This window comes from Anthonomus grandis, chromosome 7 (assembly GCF_022605725.1).
Source record: "Anthonomus grandis grandis chromosome 7, icAntGran1.3, whole genome shotgun sequence".
In the NCBI taxonomy this organism is placed as follows: Eukaryota; Metazoa; Arthropoda; class Insecta; order Coleoptera; family Curculionidae; genus Anthonomus; species Anthonomus grandis.
The window spans coordinates 6,768,878-6,790,214 of NC_065552.1; the positions used below are offsets into that span (position 1 = coordinate 6,768,878).

General features: G+C 32.4%; 1 protein-coding gene across 2 annotated transcripts in view; it reads right to left on the minus strand.

The window, feature by feature from the left end:
* Positions 1–21,337, minus strand: part of LOC126738874 (probable ATP-dependent RNA helicase spindle-E) — a 56,466-nt gene that overhangs the window by 22,957 nt on the left and 12,172 nt on the right. For both annotated transcript variants that reach the window (XM_050444337.1, XM_050444338.1), the window contains exons 7-15: positions 15,077–15,243; positions 12,865–13,035; positions 12,632–12,794; positions 12,446–12,573; positions 7,295–7,507; positions 5,247–5,373; positions 4,827–4,935; positions 4,569–4,730; positions 4,368–4,512 (exon numbers count right to left, since the gene is read on the minus strand). In XM_050444337.1, coding sequence (XP_050300294.1) covers positions 4,368–4,512; positions 4,569–4,730; positions 4,827–4,935; positions 5,247–5,373; positions 7,295–7,507; positions 12,446–12,573; positions 12,632–12,794; positions 12,865–13,035; positions 15,077–15,243 — 1,385 coding nt within the window. The remainder of the gene's footprint in view (positions 1–4,367; positions 4,513–4,568; positions 4,731–4,826; positions 4,936–5,246; positions 5,374–7,294; positions 7,508–12,445; positions 12,574–12,631; positions 12,795–12,864; positions 13,036–15,076; positions 15,244–21,337) is intronic.

The window sequence follows — 21,337 nt, forward strand, 5'->3', positions numbered from 1 at the left end:
TACTACTAGTAACGCCCTTTCGAGTAACCGAGATAGTTAAGATAAAATCCAGTTCTTGTCTGTTCCTTGTTACAGTTTTCTTCTTCTGGTGTCATATTCTGAATACTGTACTACATCTTTCCTTGTTTTGATATAACCACCATGCATGCGGTTTATTGACAGTTGTGATTAGTGACAGGCCTAAAGTAGTATTGATTGTGGAATTTTTATTTACCAACCTGGCAAAAGTAAATTTTAAGATTATTTTTTTTTTTAAACAATTTTGTTGCTATTTAGAAAAAGTGTAGGGTAATTTTGGATTAATCGCACCTCTAAATCTTCCCTTTTAGTGCGTGAACAAGTGCGTTAGTCAAACAGTTTTCTTTTCGAATTATTCCGTATAGGGGCTCTATCTGACTATATGAGGTAAAAGTAAAATTAATTGGGGCTTAGTGCAAGTTATTTAGTATTTGATTTTACTGGCTTTTTGATGGCGATTTAAAAGCCTAAAGACTCTTCACATGCCCATATTACATCGGCAAAAATTATAGCACTACTAATTGGCAACGTGGTTTTTAAGGAAAACTCTCTAATATAAGGGTAAGCAGATCTTTTGATACATTTCACATGTTTTGTACCTAATTTCGTATATGAGTTTTGAAAAGTTTCTCAAGGCTAAACTTTGTACCTATTTTTCTAAAAAGGGTCCGTTGCTTTAGAGTTTTTCTGGTATGGGACAATTTTGGAGGAACTAATTTGTCTGTGAAACTTGGTTCTATGGGGTCCCCCTTAAATTTTGCATCCTAATGTGGATTTCGCTGTAGCAGACATCCACTCTGGCTTGCTACTAGAGTGTAGGTGGACTGAGGTCGAAGAGGTGAAACTTGGAAACCTGCAGTTGTTTCCTTGTTGGTGTTTTGGTGTCTTTGGAGTCTGGAATTTTGGCTGCTGTGTGCTAAGAGTTAAGTACCTTGATATGAATACCTGTTATTTTTACAACTTGAAGAACATATATTTAACGAGTCATCGGAGAGTTGAATTTTGTGGCGTATTATTTAAAATTGTATTTATTTCCTTTTTTTTCCAACTGTTTTATAGCACTAATATCTTGCGATTCCACACCTCACATTGTTTCGATATCTTATCATTGAAAACCTTTTAGTATTATTGATAATTACCTACATATTGATTATTTGCATTTATGAATTTATTGATTTGTATCACCTAATATATTATGACTATTTGTAACAAGTAACTCCTGTACGTAGTACTACGAGTATATGTTTTAGTTTTGCATTGGTATACACAGTTTCAGTTATCCTTTAAGTTTATTTTTCTTATTTTCCTAAATATGCATATAGTAATTGGAAATATTTAGTAGTTTATATGACATATTTTGGAAAAGCTTTATAGGTTTTGTTTTTTTTAAGCAGGAACACTGTCCGTGGTGGGATATACCGTGCTACTTAAAATTTTTAGTATTTAATTTTAAGAAGTTCTCTCTTTAAAAGTATTTTTATAACTTAACAGCCTGATAGATTGGTTCTCCGGCTCTGTATATTTTTCTCTTTATTTTACTTAAAGATTTTAACTAGCCAGACTTTGGTTTCTTCTTTCTCTTATAAGTTATGAGTTTTGTCATCAAACAACTGTTATAGTCTTTTTAATCTCACTTGAATGACGATAAAAACGATGAAAGCGTGCCGACGAAAAGACCGATAGACCGAGGCCAGTTTTAAACCTACTTCTTTTCCCAGAATTATCTTAAGATGACGGTACACTGGCAGCATACTATACCGCGGCGGATTTGCAAAGAGACCGCCCGATGCAGGTCTGCGTCGGCATCGGCCCTCAATAGCAGATCAATGCCCATGCCGCAGCAAAAAAATTGCATTTATTTTAATTGGATTATTTTAAAGCATTGGCGTAGTATTAAGTTATATCGTAAATTAAATAAACTTAATAATATATTTAGATGAAACAGGGTTTTACGCATGACCTAATTAAATACCGTTGGGTTGATAATTCCACGTATTGTGTTTTGAATGCGCCATGCTCAATAGGCAAACGAGTCATTATATTTCATGCGGAAAGTACAGAAGGATTTGTTAAAAACGCGTTACTCTTGTCTGCCTAAAATATTTTTCAATCTTCAGCTGATTCCCTTCAAGATATGACTGCGGCATTATTTGAAAAATGGTTTTCTAATCAGCAAAATTATCTAACATTTATCCAAATTCAGTAATTGTTATGGCTAATGCATCTAACCATTCAAGAATGCTAAATAAAATACCAAATACTAGTTTCAAAAAACAATATACATATCATAACTTTTATGAAAAATTAAGGATATTTCCGTTGACGACAAAATCCTATTCAAAAAGGGATTACTTTCATTAAGATACAAAAAAAAACTACATTCATGTAACTGGAGAACCGCAGCATATTTTTGCACTGATCTGTGTGGATATTGGACAACTGCATCGCTAACCCGGTCAATATTTTGATTAGTGCGCACATTTCGTACGATTCCAGAAGGATGAATAGTTTCAATACCTTTCTTCAAATTTATCTATCCAAGATTTGATGAGATTCACAGACGTTGTGAAGAGCATTACCAGCACCCAACCGACGTAAAACTGCGATGTAGGAATGATTTAATTTATAAAAGCTATGGACATAAAACGCACGTTGTTGGGTATCAAATCGATTCATTATTGCATCTGTCAATTCCGACAATAAATTTCGGATTGCTTGATCCATTGCGAAAAAGTAGGCAATTTAATATAAAAAGGTATTGTATAATAGGTGAATTTTTAAACCACATTGTATTTTAAATTAAACCTTATGTCCCTAACTTAAAACATTGTATAACGTTTAAACAACTCATGTAAGCTTTACAATAATACATTTTAATAGTATCAATTCTAAATCTGTTCAAAACCAAAAACATATTTAGAATTGATAAAAATTCCGTCAGATCAAAGCAATTGAAGTTAATTTTGTTAGTAAAACTATTATAAAAAAAAACTGAATTGAAACCATGAAGATAACTTTATTACATTACCCACCCGTTTCATTTTAACGGCACACCTCTGAGGGAGGCAGAGTTCAACATATTTTTTTGCGGTCGCTTAATATTTATTTGGCTTCTTCAAGTAAGAATAACAGGACCATACTTCATTTTATTATTTTAAGGGCAACAGGGATTAAACCTGATATTATTTTATTTAAGCTTATGGGGTTAGTTTGATTGTTTCTTTTTCTCTACATTGGTGTCTGATTATTTAACTTCTTTCAACTCTGGTCTTACTAAAAAGCATACCATTTCTTAATGTTACCTTTAGTGAATTACAGTCATCACATAATATATAAAACAATTTAAAACAGCATACATCTATAGTTGTTATCACTCTTAATAAATAAATTTTTCTTAATAAATTGTTATTCTTCTGTTTTTAATCTGGTTTTTTATTTGATGTTGATATATTGGTTGATAATACTGGAAAATCTTAACTGATAGTGACATTTTATTACAAGTTTTATTTTAAACTTGCCTAAAAGTAAAAAAAGTAAATTTGGGCTTCAATAAGGATTTTATAAAATCAAAAACTTTGGTGGCGCCATACCGGATTTGACTTAGAGTTCGGTAATATTTTGGTGATTTTGGCACAAATATTTAAGTGCAATTATTTGGTAAGGGTTTGTGTAGAGGAAGAAAAGCACAACCCACACCGACTGTAAGCTAGGAGCATTGTTTTAAGGTTTTCTTTTGGGCGTTTTGAGGTAAGAGAGTATTGTATTCTTCGGGCACTTTGACAACTTTATTTTTGCAGTTCTCTCTTGGACTTGTAAATTGTTTTAACTAGTCATACCTTAAAAGATCTATAAGTATTATTATACCCTTACATCATACTATTTCCTTATACAAGTTCTTCTGTTAAATATAAGGAAAATGTTTTTAATTAACAATTAATTAAATCAATTAACAGTTAAATATTTTTTTATCCGATTTTTTTTTGGGTATTAAATTGTTAGCGTTTATTTTTGAGTACCCACGTTTAATATACAGATCAGTCTCCTTACCTGTAGTCTCCTTGTTCTGAACACGAAATGCACTTCTAAAGTTAAAGAACATTGTAATCGGGACGCCCTGTACACACATCAAAATGGTTTGGACCAGTTTACTTTGACCCAATTTTACCCCTATTTAGTTATAAGTACTAGTCATTTATTCAAATAAATAAAAATATCCAGGGTGTTAAAAGACATTTTTACAAAACCCTATAACTGTATTTGAAAATACATAATTCAAAACATCAATTATTTAGTACGAAACTCTTACATCATATCGTATCTTGTACAAAAAAAATGGAAAATATACTTACGCAAGAAATTATTATTTCAGAATACTGGATACTCATGGCGGGAATGGGACAATAGTTAATACTAGAAAAGCAGTTTCTCTCCGTAACGGTATTGCGATTGCCCCTTGAGCCCCTGGATTCGGCAAATTCCCATGCTTTGGCGACTCTAAAAAACCCATTTATTTACAAGTATTATATCTTAAACGCTAATCGTATGCTTACGGTAAACATTTCAACTCAAAGTTGTATTTTAATTGTCTTTTTCTAAGCATTTCGTAGACTTGGCGTGGCACTTTGCCCGGACAGCTCATCAGTCTCCTCGATCCGTCGATATTTACAGGAATGCCTTCCTTTATAGGGTTTTTGAATTCTATATAGATTTTTCTGAAAAATTATGAAAATTACTATGAGATACGACCCACAAAGTAAGAGAATCTGTCGCGGAAACACATTAAAAAAACGCTTATAGAAGAGCCTTACGTGCTTCCGTCGAATCCTATATTAACATCCGAGCAACTTTCTCCCTTATCCGTAATCATATTCTTGATTTGTCTAACGTAAATTTTGCCCGGTTGCTGTGGATCCAGTCCTGTGTAAAAAAAAGTTATCAAATATTTCACTTTATTTTTGTTTACATTTTAAATTAATGTGACAAATGTTTCGCCTTACAAAACGCATCATCAGATCTACATTTGGGGTATAAGTACTTACCCCTAATACTTGTATACCACAAGGTCTGATGATATCTTTGAAAGGCGAAACAAGATGATGCTACTGATTTTCTGTTTTTTTCATGCTAATTATTATAAAAATGAGTATCTTTGAAAAATATGAATGAATTTATTGCTGAAAACTTTTATTAAATATTACGTTGTTCTTTTAGAATAATTTGCAATTTACCTGTAAAATAAACAGTACAAAAGGGATCTCTGCTCCCAACTACTTTCACCGCTTCCCTTTCCGCATTTGGGTTTCCTTCCGACGATTTTATAAAGTAGTTTGGGTAAAAAGCGCCCGCCATAACCACCTACAAATAATTTTTTATTAATATTGAGTTTGTACAAAATGTTTGATTATCCAGGAGATTTGATGAAAAAATTAGTAATTACGCATGAATCCAGAAAAGTAAAATTAGTTTCGAAAACGATCGATTAGAAGTAAGTGCTAGATTACCATAAATTGATTTAAGAGATCAGTGCTTGCTTTCAGCCATCTAATGAATTTTTTTAATGCATTTTAAAAAAGACTTCCAGTACAATTTAAATAAAAGTTTGTTGACCGTAAAATTGACGAAGTGCTCTATAATTTTTCGAACAGATTCATTTTTTAGAAGTAAATTTCCAGAATTTGGAAGCGTTAAACGTTTGGCATTAAACGATTCATGATGAATCGCCAAACCTTACTGTTGTTGTTAAAAGAATTCCTCTATTATGCTCAAAGAGCGTTGATACTATTTACAACAAAACTCCAAATCTCGGCCTCAAAAACTATATAATAAAATAAATTATAGGTGACTTGCTTCGCTTAAAGAATTGAGTATGATCAGACCTAAAATATGAAATACACCTTACTGCAAGACAAAGTTCATAGTATTAAAAGATAAAAATATTACCTGAACTGTCAAAGGCCATCACACACACCTACTACCTAATAACTACACGATAACACTGGTAGTAAAATCGACCAACCACAACAACGTACTTCTTGTAAAAAATTATAAACATTAAAAATACTAAAAATTAAAATCAATTATGAGGTTTGCACCCCAAAGCTTCCACATGTGCTTATTATAGGCAAGAGATTTATACCGTTACGATATCGAGTCTTGATATATGATCTAAGAATAAAAGAAAAAACATTTCAAGAAAGCTTTATACTATTGTGGCACTGGAGAATAAGCGCACATTTTTATAAACCGTGAAACTATGCTTTGTTGTTAGAAAATGGGCAGCAAAAGTAGACTTAGTTTCTGTAACAGTGCCTTTGAATTTCCTAACAAGGCTAAGATGTTCTTGTACCCTAGAATCTGGAGATTCTGAAAAGACCTTTTGGGGAGACTCTGTATTATGTTTAATAATTCCAATTCCATCATGAAGGTTGAAAATCATTAATATCAAATAGAATGAACATGAAGTAATTACTGTTTACTTCATTTAACTTTAATACTAGATTACTTAGAAATTGCCTTTTAATGTTCAGTAAGCGAGCTATTCCTTCATAAAAATTTTGGGTTTATTTCATTCCTTATTTATATGCAATAAGAAGGCAAGATAGAGGTAAATATGAAGCAAAATTCCTCTACTAGATAAACCAACTTGGTTATCCAACAATAACTCGTAGAACCCATGGCAAAAAAGCGTAAAATATTATGCTCGAAGATTGTATAACATGCTGCCAAATAATGCAAGGATTTTATCGGAAGTTTCAAATCTTTCAAGCGTATAACTAAAAACTGAACTTTTGAAAGGTAGAGAAGTTTTTAATGATTTAATTAATCTTAAATACATCTAACAAATGTTTTTTGATCCAAACTGCATTTTAAAAGTTAAATTACACATCCTGAAATCGACTTAATAAACCATAATTACATAATAACCATAATTCACACACAAGTGTTAGGTGCCTCAGTGTTATTAATGTTTATTTTTATTTTTTATTTATTGTATTTATTAGTATATATTATGTATTTAATAAACTTTATTATTATAATATTTGTAATCAAAACTATTCAAAAATTAAATAAAATATAAGGTGTTCTGAAAAGAAGAAGTTTTACCATACCATTGTTAGTGTCTCCAAATTCGCGCCCATACGTCATCTTAATATCTACATTACCTCCCTTATCGTTTTTGATACTCCAAAAATTTTTTTTATATACCCACACGTCTTACTTTACACACAAAATAAATTTCTAATATGTAGAACTACTTAAAAATTTTAACATTTACCTTTAAAACGGTGGGTTTTTCAACAATAGAAAGCTCAACCTTGCCAGGACCCGAGGTTTCTTTCAGCTGCAGCCGGTTTAATCTCTCCTTTATTTCTGTAATCAACAAGTTCCACTCGCGCAAACCTTTTAAGCTCACCAGGTTCCTTTGGCACCACTGTAACTCCTCACGGTGGCTTTGGAAGGAGTTTTCTCGGATTAGATTTTTCCAAACCTATAAGGGATAAATGTTTACAAGTCGATTTATATTTGAGAATACCGCAGTGAATAATCTGGTCTTTATTGGATTATGAGTATTTATTAACCTTTAAATGATAAAGATTTTATGCAAAGTAAAGAGGAATAAATCAACACTCAAAAGTCACAGGTATCCTCAGATCTACTGTAAGAAACAAAGATAACACGTATTATCTACACTTACAGTTGTGGCCAAAAGTATGGAAACTTTAACCTGTTTCAAAAAATTCAGAAAATATCGCAATCCGAAAACTCTCAAAAATATAAATATATGGAATACTGTATTATTTAGTGCCGAAAGTAAGTTTCAATTATTTGGGAGTGACGGGAGACGTTATGTCCGGCGACCAAAAGGTACAAGGTACAACCACAAATACCAAATGCCTACGGTAAAAGATGGTGGTGGAAGCGTAATGGTGTGGGGTTGTTTCTCCTGATCAGGTGTTGGCCCCCTGGTTAAAATTGATGGAATAATGGACCGTTTTCTATACAAAGACATATTGGAGAACAACATGTTGCCTTATGCTGAGGAGGAAATGCCATTGAGATGGTTGTTTCAGAAAGACAACGAACCTAAACACAAGTCCCAATTTGTGAAAAACTGGTTAAATGAACAGAGCATTGCTTTAATGGATTGACCTTCACAGTCCCTAGATCTGAATCCCATAGAGAATTTATGGGATCATTTGGACAGGAAGATTCGAAACCATTCGATTTCAAATAAGGCTCAACTGTGGGAAATACTGCAAACTGAGTGGGCTGCCATTTCCAGTGAAGACTGTGCAAGACTTGCCGATTCTATGCCACGAAGATGTGGAGAAGTAATAAATTCGGAGGGATATGCCACAAAATATTAGCAGATTTTGATTTAGATGTAATTTATATAAATAACATTCTTCAGTTTCCAAACTTTTGGCCAAAAAAATATTAATTTTATTTAATTTTCTTTTTATAATATGTTTAATTTCAAATTAATATGTTAAGTTAGGTAATATATTATATATACTTTATCACAATATGAGTAACTTTATTATAGTTCCTGGTTTCTTAAAAAAAATACAAATTAAAAAAGTTTCCATACTTTTGGCCACCACTGTATTAATTAAACCTCTCTTAAATGAATCAAACCTAACACATAAATTACAATCACAAGTTCTTACTTTATATGTCTTTCCTAAAGAATTTCCTTATAAAAAGCAAAAACAAAAACAACATGTCATGATTGGTCAAGGTGCTGTTACACTATTTAAGGTAGATGAAGCAAATGGCGAACAGACTCACTAAATTCACACTTTTTTGTTATTTGTAAAACTAAGTTTTCGTATTTATTTACTGGTTTTACATGAGTTTTAAAAGAATCTTAATAATTTTAATACTTACCTAAAAAAAGATAAATTAAGAAATTGTATGCATTATAAAACTAAAATATTTTTAATCGATTTTAAGTCCATGAAAATGTTGTAAGGATGTAACGTAGACCATACAATTTGGAACTAAACATATCTGAACCTAAGCTTAAATACCAACATTATGATAAAGATTTATTATACAGGGTGGCGCATCGAAAACGAAACAGGCAATTATGGAAAGTCCTTATTTATTTACTATTTTATTTACGAGGGGAACACTTAATAATCACAAAATTATCTTCATCCCTACAACCTCCTAAAATCTTAAATGGCAAGCGGGGTCGAGTGATATATTGTGGGTAAGGACTTTCGATTTAGTATGATGTAGTTTGGTGGTGCTCTTGTAAATTATAAAAAACTGTATATCATTTTATCCTAGTTAAGATTATAGTTTGTTTTATGTTTGCATACCACACTTTTGTATACATATATTTTAGCCACCATCACTTCTTTAAATGTTTTATCAATATTTTTATAACGTGTAGTCAGTATATTTCCGTTGCACTATTAATTGTACCAAGATCAGTCTAAACAAACCAATGATGTAGAGCATTTGGCATTTTTATTGACTAGTAAAACGAACCTTTTCCAATATTTCCAAACAGTAAAAATATTGTTTTTCACTGATTTTTACGTGACGTTTAAAGTCTCGTTCCAAGCAACTTGAGTGAAACATCTTTTAGTAAACTGAATAATACCAATACCTTTAAACCTTTCAAGAGTGGACAAGTACCAAGGGAAAAATTTGATGGTATGTGCTGAAGTTTCGATAAGTTTTCGGACTAATCTGGTTCCCATTGAAAGTTCTTTTACAGCAACGAATTTCGGTTACAGAACTTGGTAAAATGTTGTACTTACGCACAGAGGCGTAAAGAGAGCGTCAAATGTATGGCATAAACTGTGACTGGGTAAAAGTATGGTCATGGTAGTGTGTATAATAAATAGTCAAGTCTGTACGTAAGTGGGGATGTCGACTTTTCGTTGTAAGTACACTGAAACCTTAGTGTAACGAGTATTATATATAATTCATTTCTAATGCTAAGAGATCGGGATAGAAAAAGGTGCCAATCGTTACAGCAAGGTTTCAGTGTATGACAAATAGAACAGATAACAAGTGAAAGCTAAAATCAAGTGAAGTCTTCTATAGTTAATATGCTATTATCTTTCAATTAACTTCCGATTATTGAGTCGTCATTTGCACTTTTACATGGATAATTTATTGCCAAAATTTGAAATAAATTAATAACGTTCCATTTCAATTTTCAAGTATTTTTGAACTTAAGTATTTTAAATGCATTTCAAGTTGCTGATTCTGTATTTGAATTGCCCTATTTTTGCGTTAAAAATCAGAGATTTGCCAACTGCTGACTGGGGAGAATGTCAGATACCCCACCCCCTCGCTACGCCCCTGCTTATGTACGACAATGCGCAATATTGCAATATTCGGTTTTGACCATGGCCTGCGCTATTCCCTGACTGAAATCCGATCCTAATACGTTTAGGATATAAATAAATTAATAAAGAAATAAAATGATTTTTTCATTATTAGTTTTGATTGTACTTCGATACATTTTAATGATAAATTGATGTTGAAGCAGTGATTCCAAACTAAGTTAAAATGTGTTTAAATTCAATAAATTGAAATATCTGTTACTGTCTTAAAAATGATTTATTGGATACCTTGATTTGAAAGTTACTTATCTAGATAATTATACAGTGTGCCCACTTAAGTTCGCACCATATGGAAAACTTTTCTTATTAATAAAAAAAAAATTCTTTATGAAAAGCTTGGTCCAAAACCTAAAATGCAACCATCAGATATTAATTTTTTCAGGTGTATGCGAGGTATATCAGAAAATTTATATTTGCTAAAGAATGTAAAAAACAGAATATAAAGTAGTATACACAGTAGTTTCACATTAAGTACACTGTATACAGTGCTAATAATATTAATTGCCTAACAAGCGAGTAAGATTATCATCAATTTACTATTGCTTCAACATATTCTTACGTTACATATGTTTCCGTTCTAGAAGAAAATTCCCTCAATATATGTATTTCTGATTATATTCGGAGTTATACCCTGAATTGTTTCCAAATGTTCTACGTTTGTGAATGGTCTGTATTGATAAACCTATTCTTTTAAGTAAACCTATAAGAAAAAATCTAATGGGGTTAATTCTGGCAACCTAGCTGGGCAAAAAATATCTATGAATTAACCTTATATTAAAGATTTTTTCAAGGTATTGCCTTACTTCCATCGTACTATGACATGTTGCGCCGTCCTGCTGGTACCATACCTGTTGTCGTTTATGTCTTGGAAGGTCACGAAGAAAATCATGCAACTGATTTTGTAAAAAATTTAAATATCGTTAAGTATAGATTCGCTTAAGATAAGATATCGCATAGATTGTCGAAAAAGAAGAGTCAATTATTTTATCCTTGTAAATGCCGTACCAAACGTTAGTTTTAAAATAATATTGATCGAGAGTTTTAATCGTGAAGTGGGGATTGGAGTCAGTCTACCAGCGAGAATTTTGCGAAGACTGTTCCATTAGACGTAAAAGTAGCTTCGTCAGGAAAAAATATTTTTCTGGCCCAAAAAAGGATCATCTTCTAGCTCTCCTTAGATAAGAAAACAAAATTCTAGTCGTCTGTCGTAGTCTCTAGGTTTTAAAGTATGGATATGTAGTTTATATGGATGAAACTTGTTCTCTTTTAGAATTATTGATATTGTGGATTATTTTGATTATTGATATTGTGGATAATTTTATCTGAAAGTGAAGACCTCCCTTTTTCGCAGAGATACTTTAGGGTTTTCCACTGCAGATACCATTACATTCAACTTCATCTCTTCACTTATAACGTTTTTTTGACGCTTGTTGCTGAATTTATTATTAACATCTCCACATGACTTGAATTTTTCCATAATTCTTATTACCGATGTATGGTGTATATTTTTCCCTGGATGTCTGTTGGTAAATATCTCGGCTGCTATATGAAGTTTTATAATTATCACCAATAATTAACACCATTTCTATTTTTTCTTCCACACTAAACTTCACTGGGATGTTAACAAATTTTATTTGACGTTCACTGTCAAACAATTCTCGCTATGAACTCATTTGTTTATCAGTGTATCCTAGATTTCATGTAACTACAGTTACATTTGCATTGTTATTGTAGTAAAAAAAAAAAGATTTTTTCCATACATTTCGATGTAATTGCATATTTGAACGTAGCTTTTAGTTCTTTATCAACTTTTCTTAATGACAGTTTTCGATTTTGTCAAAAATAAAGGTACTTTATTCTTAAGCAAACATCATATTTTCTTCGTATACGACTGGAAAAAATTAATATCTGATGGTAGCATTTTAGGTTTTGGACCAATCAGAACTTTTTATGAAGAATTAAAATAAAACAGCTTTCCATATGGTGCGAACTTAAGTGGACACACTGTATAATTGTAAATTAAAAAAAAAGATATAGATACTAAATACACTTACCCCATATAAATTCAATAGAGCAATCGGATCGCTACTAGACCCGTCCGCCCAAAGCAACAACTTTTTATAAGCGTCCAGCCTCTTTTGGAACGGAATGGAAAATATATTTTGTATGGAACATCCCGCGGCTACAACAAACCAAATAAACATCTTTTTCTTTTTAAATTCATTTATGCACTTTTATACCGATAATAATTGTTTCCTCCAAACAGCTAAACAGCTGCCCTAAAACGATAAGCTTCGATAAACGCACGTCCAACGGTAGAGTGGCCATAACTTGACCCAAGAAGGTCAGATCTCCATCGGAACTACACGGAATGCCTCGGCAAGTATTTAACATACCGCCAATCTATTTTTAAAAAAAATATTCGTTTAACCCCTTGGTGATTTATGTAGGTGGGTGAGTTTCATTAAATTACCTCCTTAAGTTCCCAAATGGTGCTTTGAATATTTTTTAAATTTGGCGGGTCCATGGCTAAAGCCAAGATTTGGGAGGGCGATTCGGTCAGCTCCAACATTTTCGTATGTAGTACGACGTGGGCCAGAGGAGCTCGTAGTATTTCGGGTACGCTCGTTTTTTGCATTTCATACTACACCGGGAATAATTAAGGTAAGTACAAATGAATATAAGAAAAGCTATTATTCAATTAAATATATTAAAAAGGATGTCTCATTTGATAGTGACTATTCGCTTTAAGTAAATAAATAAATATGTTTATTTAACCAATTAAACCTACGCAATATATACCGGGTGACACAGGAAATAGGCAACACTTAATAACTAGTTTACTCTTCAAGATAAACAAATAAAGTTTGGTATCATCACTTCCTGTTAAACCGGAAGTAACATAAAATAACAGAATACGTCAAAAGATGCTTTTATAACTATTCTATCGATATACCAAATTTAATTTCTTTATCTTGAAAAGTAAAAAACTTATTAAGAGTTTTTTTTCCTGTGTCACCCGGTTTATATAAAAAATACAATAGGTCCTTAAACTTGCCACAGACTAGCTTTCAATACCTACCTCACAGAAGCAAATCAAAAGGGCAAACAAAAAAATATACCGCACATTATAAAAAAGTCAAATTTTAATACAGGTTGGTGTGCCTTTTAACTAAATGAATGCTACCTTAGTATTATGTTTATCAAAATTACTAATGATAGCCTCTCAAATCTTAAAAATAACTGGGTGTTTAAAATTATGTCCGTTTTTCAGTCATTGCAAAACTGATTGTGAATCAGAAAGTATTAAAAAGTTTGAAACTATATTAGCATCACTAATAAATTCCAGAGCTTTTAATATTGCTAATGCCTGTGCAGTAAAAATAGAAGCATAGTCCTCACACTTTTTTTTCATCACGAATTTTTTTTTTAAGTTAATTTTCGGAATAATAAGGCACAACCTGTTCCATTAGCAGTTTTTGATCCATCTGTGTATATTTCTAAATAGCTTTGAAATTTATTTAAAGTATCTTTAGGAAAAGTTTGATTGGCTTTATGACATTTAGTAAATTTAGGCAATATTATTATGGGGTCAAAAAAATTAACCCCAAAAGGTAATTCGTACATCCATATTATATTTGGTTCATTAATGAATCGATGGAGGTTTTTAGTTTTCAGTTTTATTAGTTAAATTAGACATACCCAGTTTATGAATTTTATCTATTAGCGGGTTATTCCGATATTGCACATTTTTAATCAAAAGTTTTTCGTCTTATCTCTAATGGTAGCTCATTAGTCTCTGCCAGTAATGCTTCAATCGGCGTGGATCTTGAAGCGCCTGTGACTAATCTCAAAGCTCTATATTGTATACGATCAACCTTTAGTAGTCTCGTTTTAGTAGCAGAACCATAAAACATTGAGCCATTATCCAGCAACAATCTAGTAAATGCTCGATAGAACATTAAAGATGTTTTAAGATCAGAGCCCCATTTTCGGGCAGTAACTGATTTTAAAAGATTCAAGCTCTTTTCAGCTTTTTGTAAGATATAATTTATATGGATATTCCATGTCAATTTTTGGTCTAAATTTATACCAAGGTATTTTAGTTCTTTTATCTATGGAAGGGTAGTATTACTTAAAATTATTTGATTATTTATTTGTAGATTGTGTCGTGTGAAAATTACTAAGGCTGATTTTTTGCTATAACCATTGCTTGGAAAATATTTAATACAAATATACATAACATGGTTAAGATTATTTTTACAAGCTGAAATATCGTATGCTGTACAATAAATACAAAAATCGTCTGCAAATTGCAATATTTTAGATCTTATTTGCAGCTTGCGAAAATCAGCTGTATAAAGATTAAAAAGTGAGGGGCTTAAGACCGAACCGTGAGGTAGGCCTGCAGATGTTGTCCTATAATCTGTTGTATTATAACCAGTTTTTATGGTAATATAAGTTATCTTAAAATTTTCAAACTCTTTCAGTGCAACATGTTTTATTTTGAAAGTATTTTAGAAAAAAAATTCTCTCGGACTTAAAACTAGGGTATCTAGTAATCTTAAAATTAAATCTCAAGTAAAGATTAAATATTTTACAGTCAACGCCCAGCTTTATAAGCAAGTCCGTTTAACCTAATTATTCATTAAAGTCAAAAAACAAGAAACATACAGTCAACTTACATTATAAAAGGATTCAGTGACGAGCCTATAAACTCTACCATTACAGGTTCTTCCCACTCTTCCGGCCCTTTGCTCGCAATTGACTCGAGAAGCCCATTCTAACTTTAAGCTCATGAATTTCGTTATCGGATCCACCGTCATCACTTTTGTTAAACAGAAATCAATCACTAAAAAATAAAATTTGCTTCAATTTATATCCTTCAAATTGTGACTGTTAACTACAACGTTGGACCTTTGTTACCCGCCAAATTCAATTAATTCAAATTTCAATCAAATTATCTTAAATTCCAGTAGCTACCACTTGAATATCTGATGCCATTTTACTTTCTCACTGGTAGTAAAAATTGGGTTTACAATCCAAGATATTTAACTAACTAAATAGGGTTTAGGGTTGTGATTTTTAGAAAGAAAATAAAAATCTTAAAGCCCTAGGAGATCGTTCTTATTCCCAACTAAATTAGATATTCAACCACTCAGTATTTAACTCTACTTAGGGGTGACTTTGTTACGTTCAAAATTTAACCAGTTTATCTAAATTAAACAAAAGTTAACTAGAATTTTTAGTCAAAAGAGCCCAGGGCGTTATTCAAAATTTTTCTGAGGGCGCAAAAATTCGGAAAACAAAAGTCAAGATTAAATATTTTACAGGCCAATCGTTTAATCTCACTTCCGACTATTAAAGAAGCTACTGTGCAGATTAGAAATCACAATCAAATTACTTAAAATATTTGGTTTAGATCATAGTGACTCACTTTGTACAACAACCTCTTAATTATAAAAAAAGAAAGAAACAACTTAAACCTTGTGAAACTCTAATATTCTACAGGGATACAAAAAACATGTGTGAAAACCACAATCGGATCTAAAGAAGTCCAAAACAAAGGACAAGAGACACAAAAATATATACAAGAAGAAAAATCACCGGGGCAAGATCCAGCATTTCTTGTTTATTTGTAATGAACAATGACCAATAAATTTTAATATTATTGAGTTTAATAAATATATGAATCAGCAAGAAATTACTCTATATTTTTAATCTAATAATGATTTTATTATGACATAGATATTAGATGAACCATATTAAATAAACCAGGCCATAAAAACTGTATAATTTATGGAAGACCAATAAAGGCTTTCTCTATGTTCCCATTTAAAACAATCTTAACTAACTTTTTCTTCTAACATCCTTCCTTTATTTATATTTCTATTGTTTTTGCTTCTTTTACTTACGTTTTTTTTAATGCAATTTCATCTAACAAATAAATTTGAGATTAAAAATGTGAAGTCTTCTTTTATTGATTAATTGATGTGTCAAGACCGCTAAGCTCTCTCTAGCATACATACGAGCCTGTTAGATGTATATTGCAGGGAGGGGTAGTTTTTTTAGGTTCTTAAAGTGAGGACTAAAAGACTAACATTTTCTTTTTTGGTTTAATCTGGATAATATCCTTCTGGCTTTGTTTTGTTATTTAAAGACAGTTAATGCCTCTGTGGTGTTGTCCCATGCTAAGATACCATACATTGTAAGGTTTTGAAACATACCCATATATAAGCAAGCAATTCTGCTAGATTCCTGGGTGTAATACTGGACAGTTCTTTGTTCATTATTATGCCCAAGAATTTAGTTTTCAGTTGCCTAATATCTGTTAATTGTGTCTTTAAGCCGAATTCAATATTTACAGTTTTATTTAAATTTAGAGACAGAGAATTTAAGTCAAACCAGCTCCCTGCTAAAATGCTTGAAAAGTTCTCGGTTTAAGCATTTTCTAAGTTCTTATGTGAGTTATAATAAGTTGTGTCATCGGGAAATTGGATACATTTTCCATTATTTATTCCGAGACAAAAATGATTTGAGTCTAGAATAAATAAAAGAGGTCCAAATATTGATCTGTGGGCTATACTTGATGAAATAGTATGAATTGAGGATTTTTTGCCATTAATTTCAGTTGTCGCCTCATAAATAAATAAGAATCCAAAAACGAAGTTTCCCTAATAATTCGTTTGGTTATGTCCCATAAGAGAAACATTTGCATTGAATTGTCGATCGATTTTGCGGTCGAATAATCAACACTAATAATTTTTTTATGCATTTGATTTAAAAATGAAATATTTTTTGCGAAATAGATTTTTTTTTTTAATTTATTAAATATCCAATTTATTGCATACCTTTCTTTTAATTAATAGGGTTCATTTATTAAATCTATAAAATTTATAGAACACGAAGAACACCCCATATAAGCTATAGCTAATAAGGTTTGAATTGGCCCTATTTATTTATTTAAACGGCACAGCCAGTTTACAAGAATATATTAAAATACAATATATTCAATTTATAAACAACAAGTGGCAAAGAATATAACAATAATCAATATAACTATAGCAAAAATAAAGAACAAAAAAGCAAAAAATACAAAAACGTAAGACATAACACTATAGACAATTTCAGCACTAGTTTTTGAGTCTTAATTTAAATAAATAAACAAACCTATCTACGAAGGGTTCAAGATTAAGCTCATTAAATGCTCTCATCGTTCTGGTGATTGGAGAAAATAATCCGTAATTAGCATGATGGAAAGGCAAACGAAATATAGCAGGATTCAGACATCTATTATTGATATTGAGTGGTACAGTTTTTAAAATATTAGGGCAATAAAGACTTCCATTTCAAATTTTATAAAATGTGAGTAAATCTGATTGAGTCCTCCTTGCTTTAAGACCATACAGGTGAGGCATATTCAAGCCCAGAATGAGCAATTGAATAGAAATATATATAATAAAAATAGCGAGCGACGTATAACACAACAAAGATCATTAATATATAGAATGAATAAAATAGGCCCTGTATGGGACACCAGAAAAAAATTGAATTTCTTCAGAAATGGTGTTATTTATACGCACCAATTGAATACAATTCGACAAAAATCCATCAATATACTTCAAAAGACTATCGCTCAGACCCATCACACGCAACTTTTGAATGAGATGTCTATGCCTCACTCTGTCAAACGCCCTCGAGAAGTCAGTGTAAATACTGTCCACCAGACTGTGGTTCTCAAAAGCGTCCAACAAGTATTGCTGATATGTCAGTAAATTAGTTTACGGTAGATTTACCCTCAGAAAAACCGCGTTGCTGATGTATAATTATGTTTGCCAAGAGGCAATGTCATTTCTATACCCACTCTTATATATCGAACTCAAAAAACTTGGTTTTCCAGTAATCTGGAAAACATTCTGAATCAAACGAAAGAACAGATAATGTAGGGGTTTGGTTAGGGAACACACACAATTTTTTAGTAAGACTGATGAGAGAAGAGAATATTTAGTTTTGAGGCTGTCAATCGCTTTGAAAACATCAGTAAGAGATATGTTAATAGAATCAATATTAACCCTGGAATGCTACTTGGGGTACATTTGTACCCCATCATTAATCATATCTCAAGTTAAATGGAAGTGGGCGGGGGAACAAACGCCGACGTCTTATTAGTTTCAAGACGAGCCAAGTCAGTTCGCGTGCGACAATTGACATTGGCACACGGTTTTTTCTTTTCGAGATTTGTGATATTTGGGTTTAGCGCGTACCCCAGTGTAGCAGTTTAGGTTAAATTGTGATTATTTCGCTTCTTAGTAGATTTTGGTGATTATTATTAAGTATATGAGTAAGTATCTTTTTATTGAAAAATATTTCTAAAATATGTCTATAATACTGAAAATATTTTAGTTTTTTTTTAAGTTATTACATTTTTCTACGATTTTTAAGTTATTATTGATTTTCTTTGTTAGGCTGCACGAATAATGGCTGGGCAGAAGTTCTTCGACCTAACAAAGACTGAAGATGTCGGAGAAATTCATCGCATTCTCTATGAATCTGATTCAGACAGTTTTTCGGATGACAGCGAGAAGGAAGATGCCGTTATACCTGATTTTAGAGAGGAGCCAGAAGAGGATGAAATACGCGGCAATCAAATCAATCTTAATTCTTTTATTGCACCAGAACAGACTCAGGATACCTTTCCATCTGATACAGATTCGGAAAATGACAATATACCATTGGCAGAAATACAGGCGATCAACAGAGATATGGTGGAAATTTTACCAGTGCCTACCAAATTTAGGGGTAAAAATGGGTTTATGTGATCAGGTAAGAAAGGCGCAATTCATCGTACACCAAAACGAAATCTGGTTTTGCATTTACCTGGAAACAAAAACGAAGCAAAACATATAACATCGGAAACTAAAGCTTGGAAATTATGTTTCACTCAAGAAAATCTCGATAAAATTACCCAATATACTAATAACGAGATCCAAGTTGAACAATTGGTTGGTTTTAGAGGGCGATGTCCTTTTAAAATATACATCCCTTCAAAGCCCAATAAATACGGAGTCAAAATTGTGTTGTCCTGTGATGCCAAAACAGCTTTTGCACTTGATGCTGAAATTTATATAGAAAAAGGTTCCACACCAACTGATATTCCTGTAGCTCAGTATTAATGTAATAAGCTAACCAGTTCTGTCCAAGGAACAAATAGGAACTTGACCATGGATAACTGGTTTACTTCTACTGAGACCGCGAAACATCTTTTGGAGAGGAAAATTACCATTGTTGGTACTGTGAGACGAAATAAAAAAGAAATTCCTGAGTTGTTTTTGGAACTCAAAGAAAGGAATCAAAATTCTGCCATGTTTTGTACAGTGGACATCTGATACTGTTATACTGTCCACCCAAGAGTGCTAAAAAAGCAGTAATTATGCTTTCGACAATGCACGAAAAAGGTGATGAGCCATTTACGACCAAGTTACCAGAAATTATTCAATTTTATAATTCTACAAAAGGAGGAGTGGATACTTTAGACCAGTTGTGCCACACTTATTCTACTGGTAGAAAAACACGTCACTGGTCATTATGTCTGTTCTATAATTTGTTGGATATTCTGGGATATAACTCAATGATTCCTTTGCGTGGCTCTGGTGAAGTGAATAAAGAAATTGTAAAGCACAGGAGAGAATACCTCAAGAAGCTTGCCTTGACCTGGTCAGACCGCACATGATGAGTCGTTTGGAAGCTCCAACTTTGAGGCGCGAACTCCGTGAAACTATATGTAGGGTCCTCAAGATAACCACTTCAGAAGAAGTACCTGCTAGGCTTACAACAACAGTGTGTGCTTTGTCCCAGAAGAGAGGATCGAAAATCGAGAGTAAGCTGTGCTGTATGCAAAAAGTTCGTGTGTTTGCAACATCAAAAAAAAATATGCTCAGTGTGTGCCGCATGAACATTTTATTATGGATGTGCGTTAAAAGTGTTCTTAGAGACTCGGTTTAAGTTATGATTTTTCTATAACTGAATAAATTTTTCGTTTTTCTAAAATACGACGTGTTTTATTTGGGGTACGGTTGTACCCCTGTGTAGCAGATGCAGAGTCGGAAATAAGTGTAGCATTCCAGGGTTAACATTGTAACAACATTATAAATGGGAACTTTAAGCTGAAAAATAACGAGCAAACAAATAAACTATATCCTGACTGCCTTCAGCAAATCTTCCATTCAGCTGCATACTATTGGGATAGGAGTTTGATCTTCGTAAATTGTTTACATGATTCCAAAAGTTATTTGAATTTTGAGCTACATCACAGTAGCGGCTCGTCAGGGGACGCGGGTGAAGCGCCGCTTCACCACAAATTTTAAAAAATTTAAGAGTTTTAAAATCGACATCTTTACGTTTACAATTTAGTTTGTTTTATATTTTATAACAAATTAATTCTTTATTTCATCTGATTTATCAAAATTAGTGTAATCCTATAAAGAATATATTTGTAAAAGTATTCAGAAACCCGAGCGCGCTAAACATATTCTCATAAGAGCAGCGGCGACCGCCACCGCATGTGTCAATGCAGCACAATTAGCAGAAACAATAATCCGCTGCAACACCTCCCCCGCGCTTACGACGGTTGCTATGGCAACGGACGGACAAACACGCGGGGTAATTTACAGAAAGGCGCTGCGTATGCATGCCGCTGCCAGGTTCTTATTCTATTGACTTAGTTCTTGTTTATCGGAAGTAATTTCCATCGCGTTCGGGAATTTTTTTTATAAAATGTTGCCGTTATATGACCCAATTTGCATCTTGATAGAAACACCGTTTTCTAGGTGGAAAAACGATGATAAAAAGGACTTTTTAAATTCAGAGGGACCTAAGCCTTTTCTCGATATAGAAAAGCAGGGAAAATCAAAAGATAGAACCTTCGTTCGTAGGTTTAGAAATCAGTG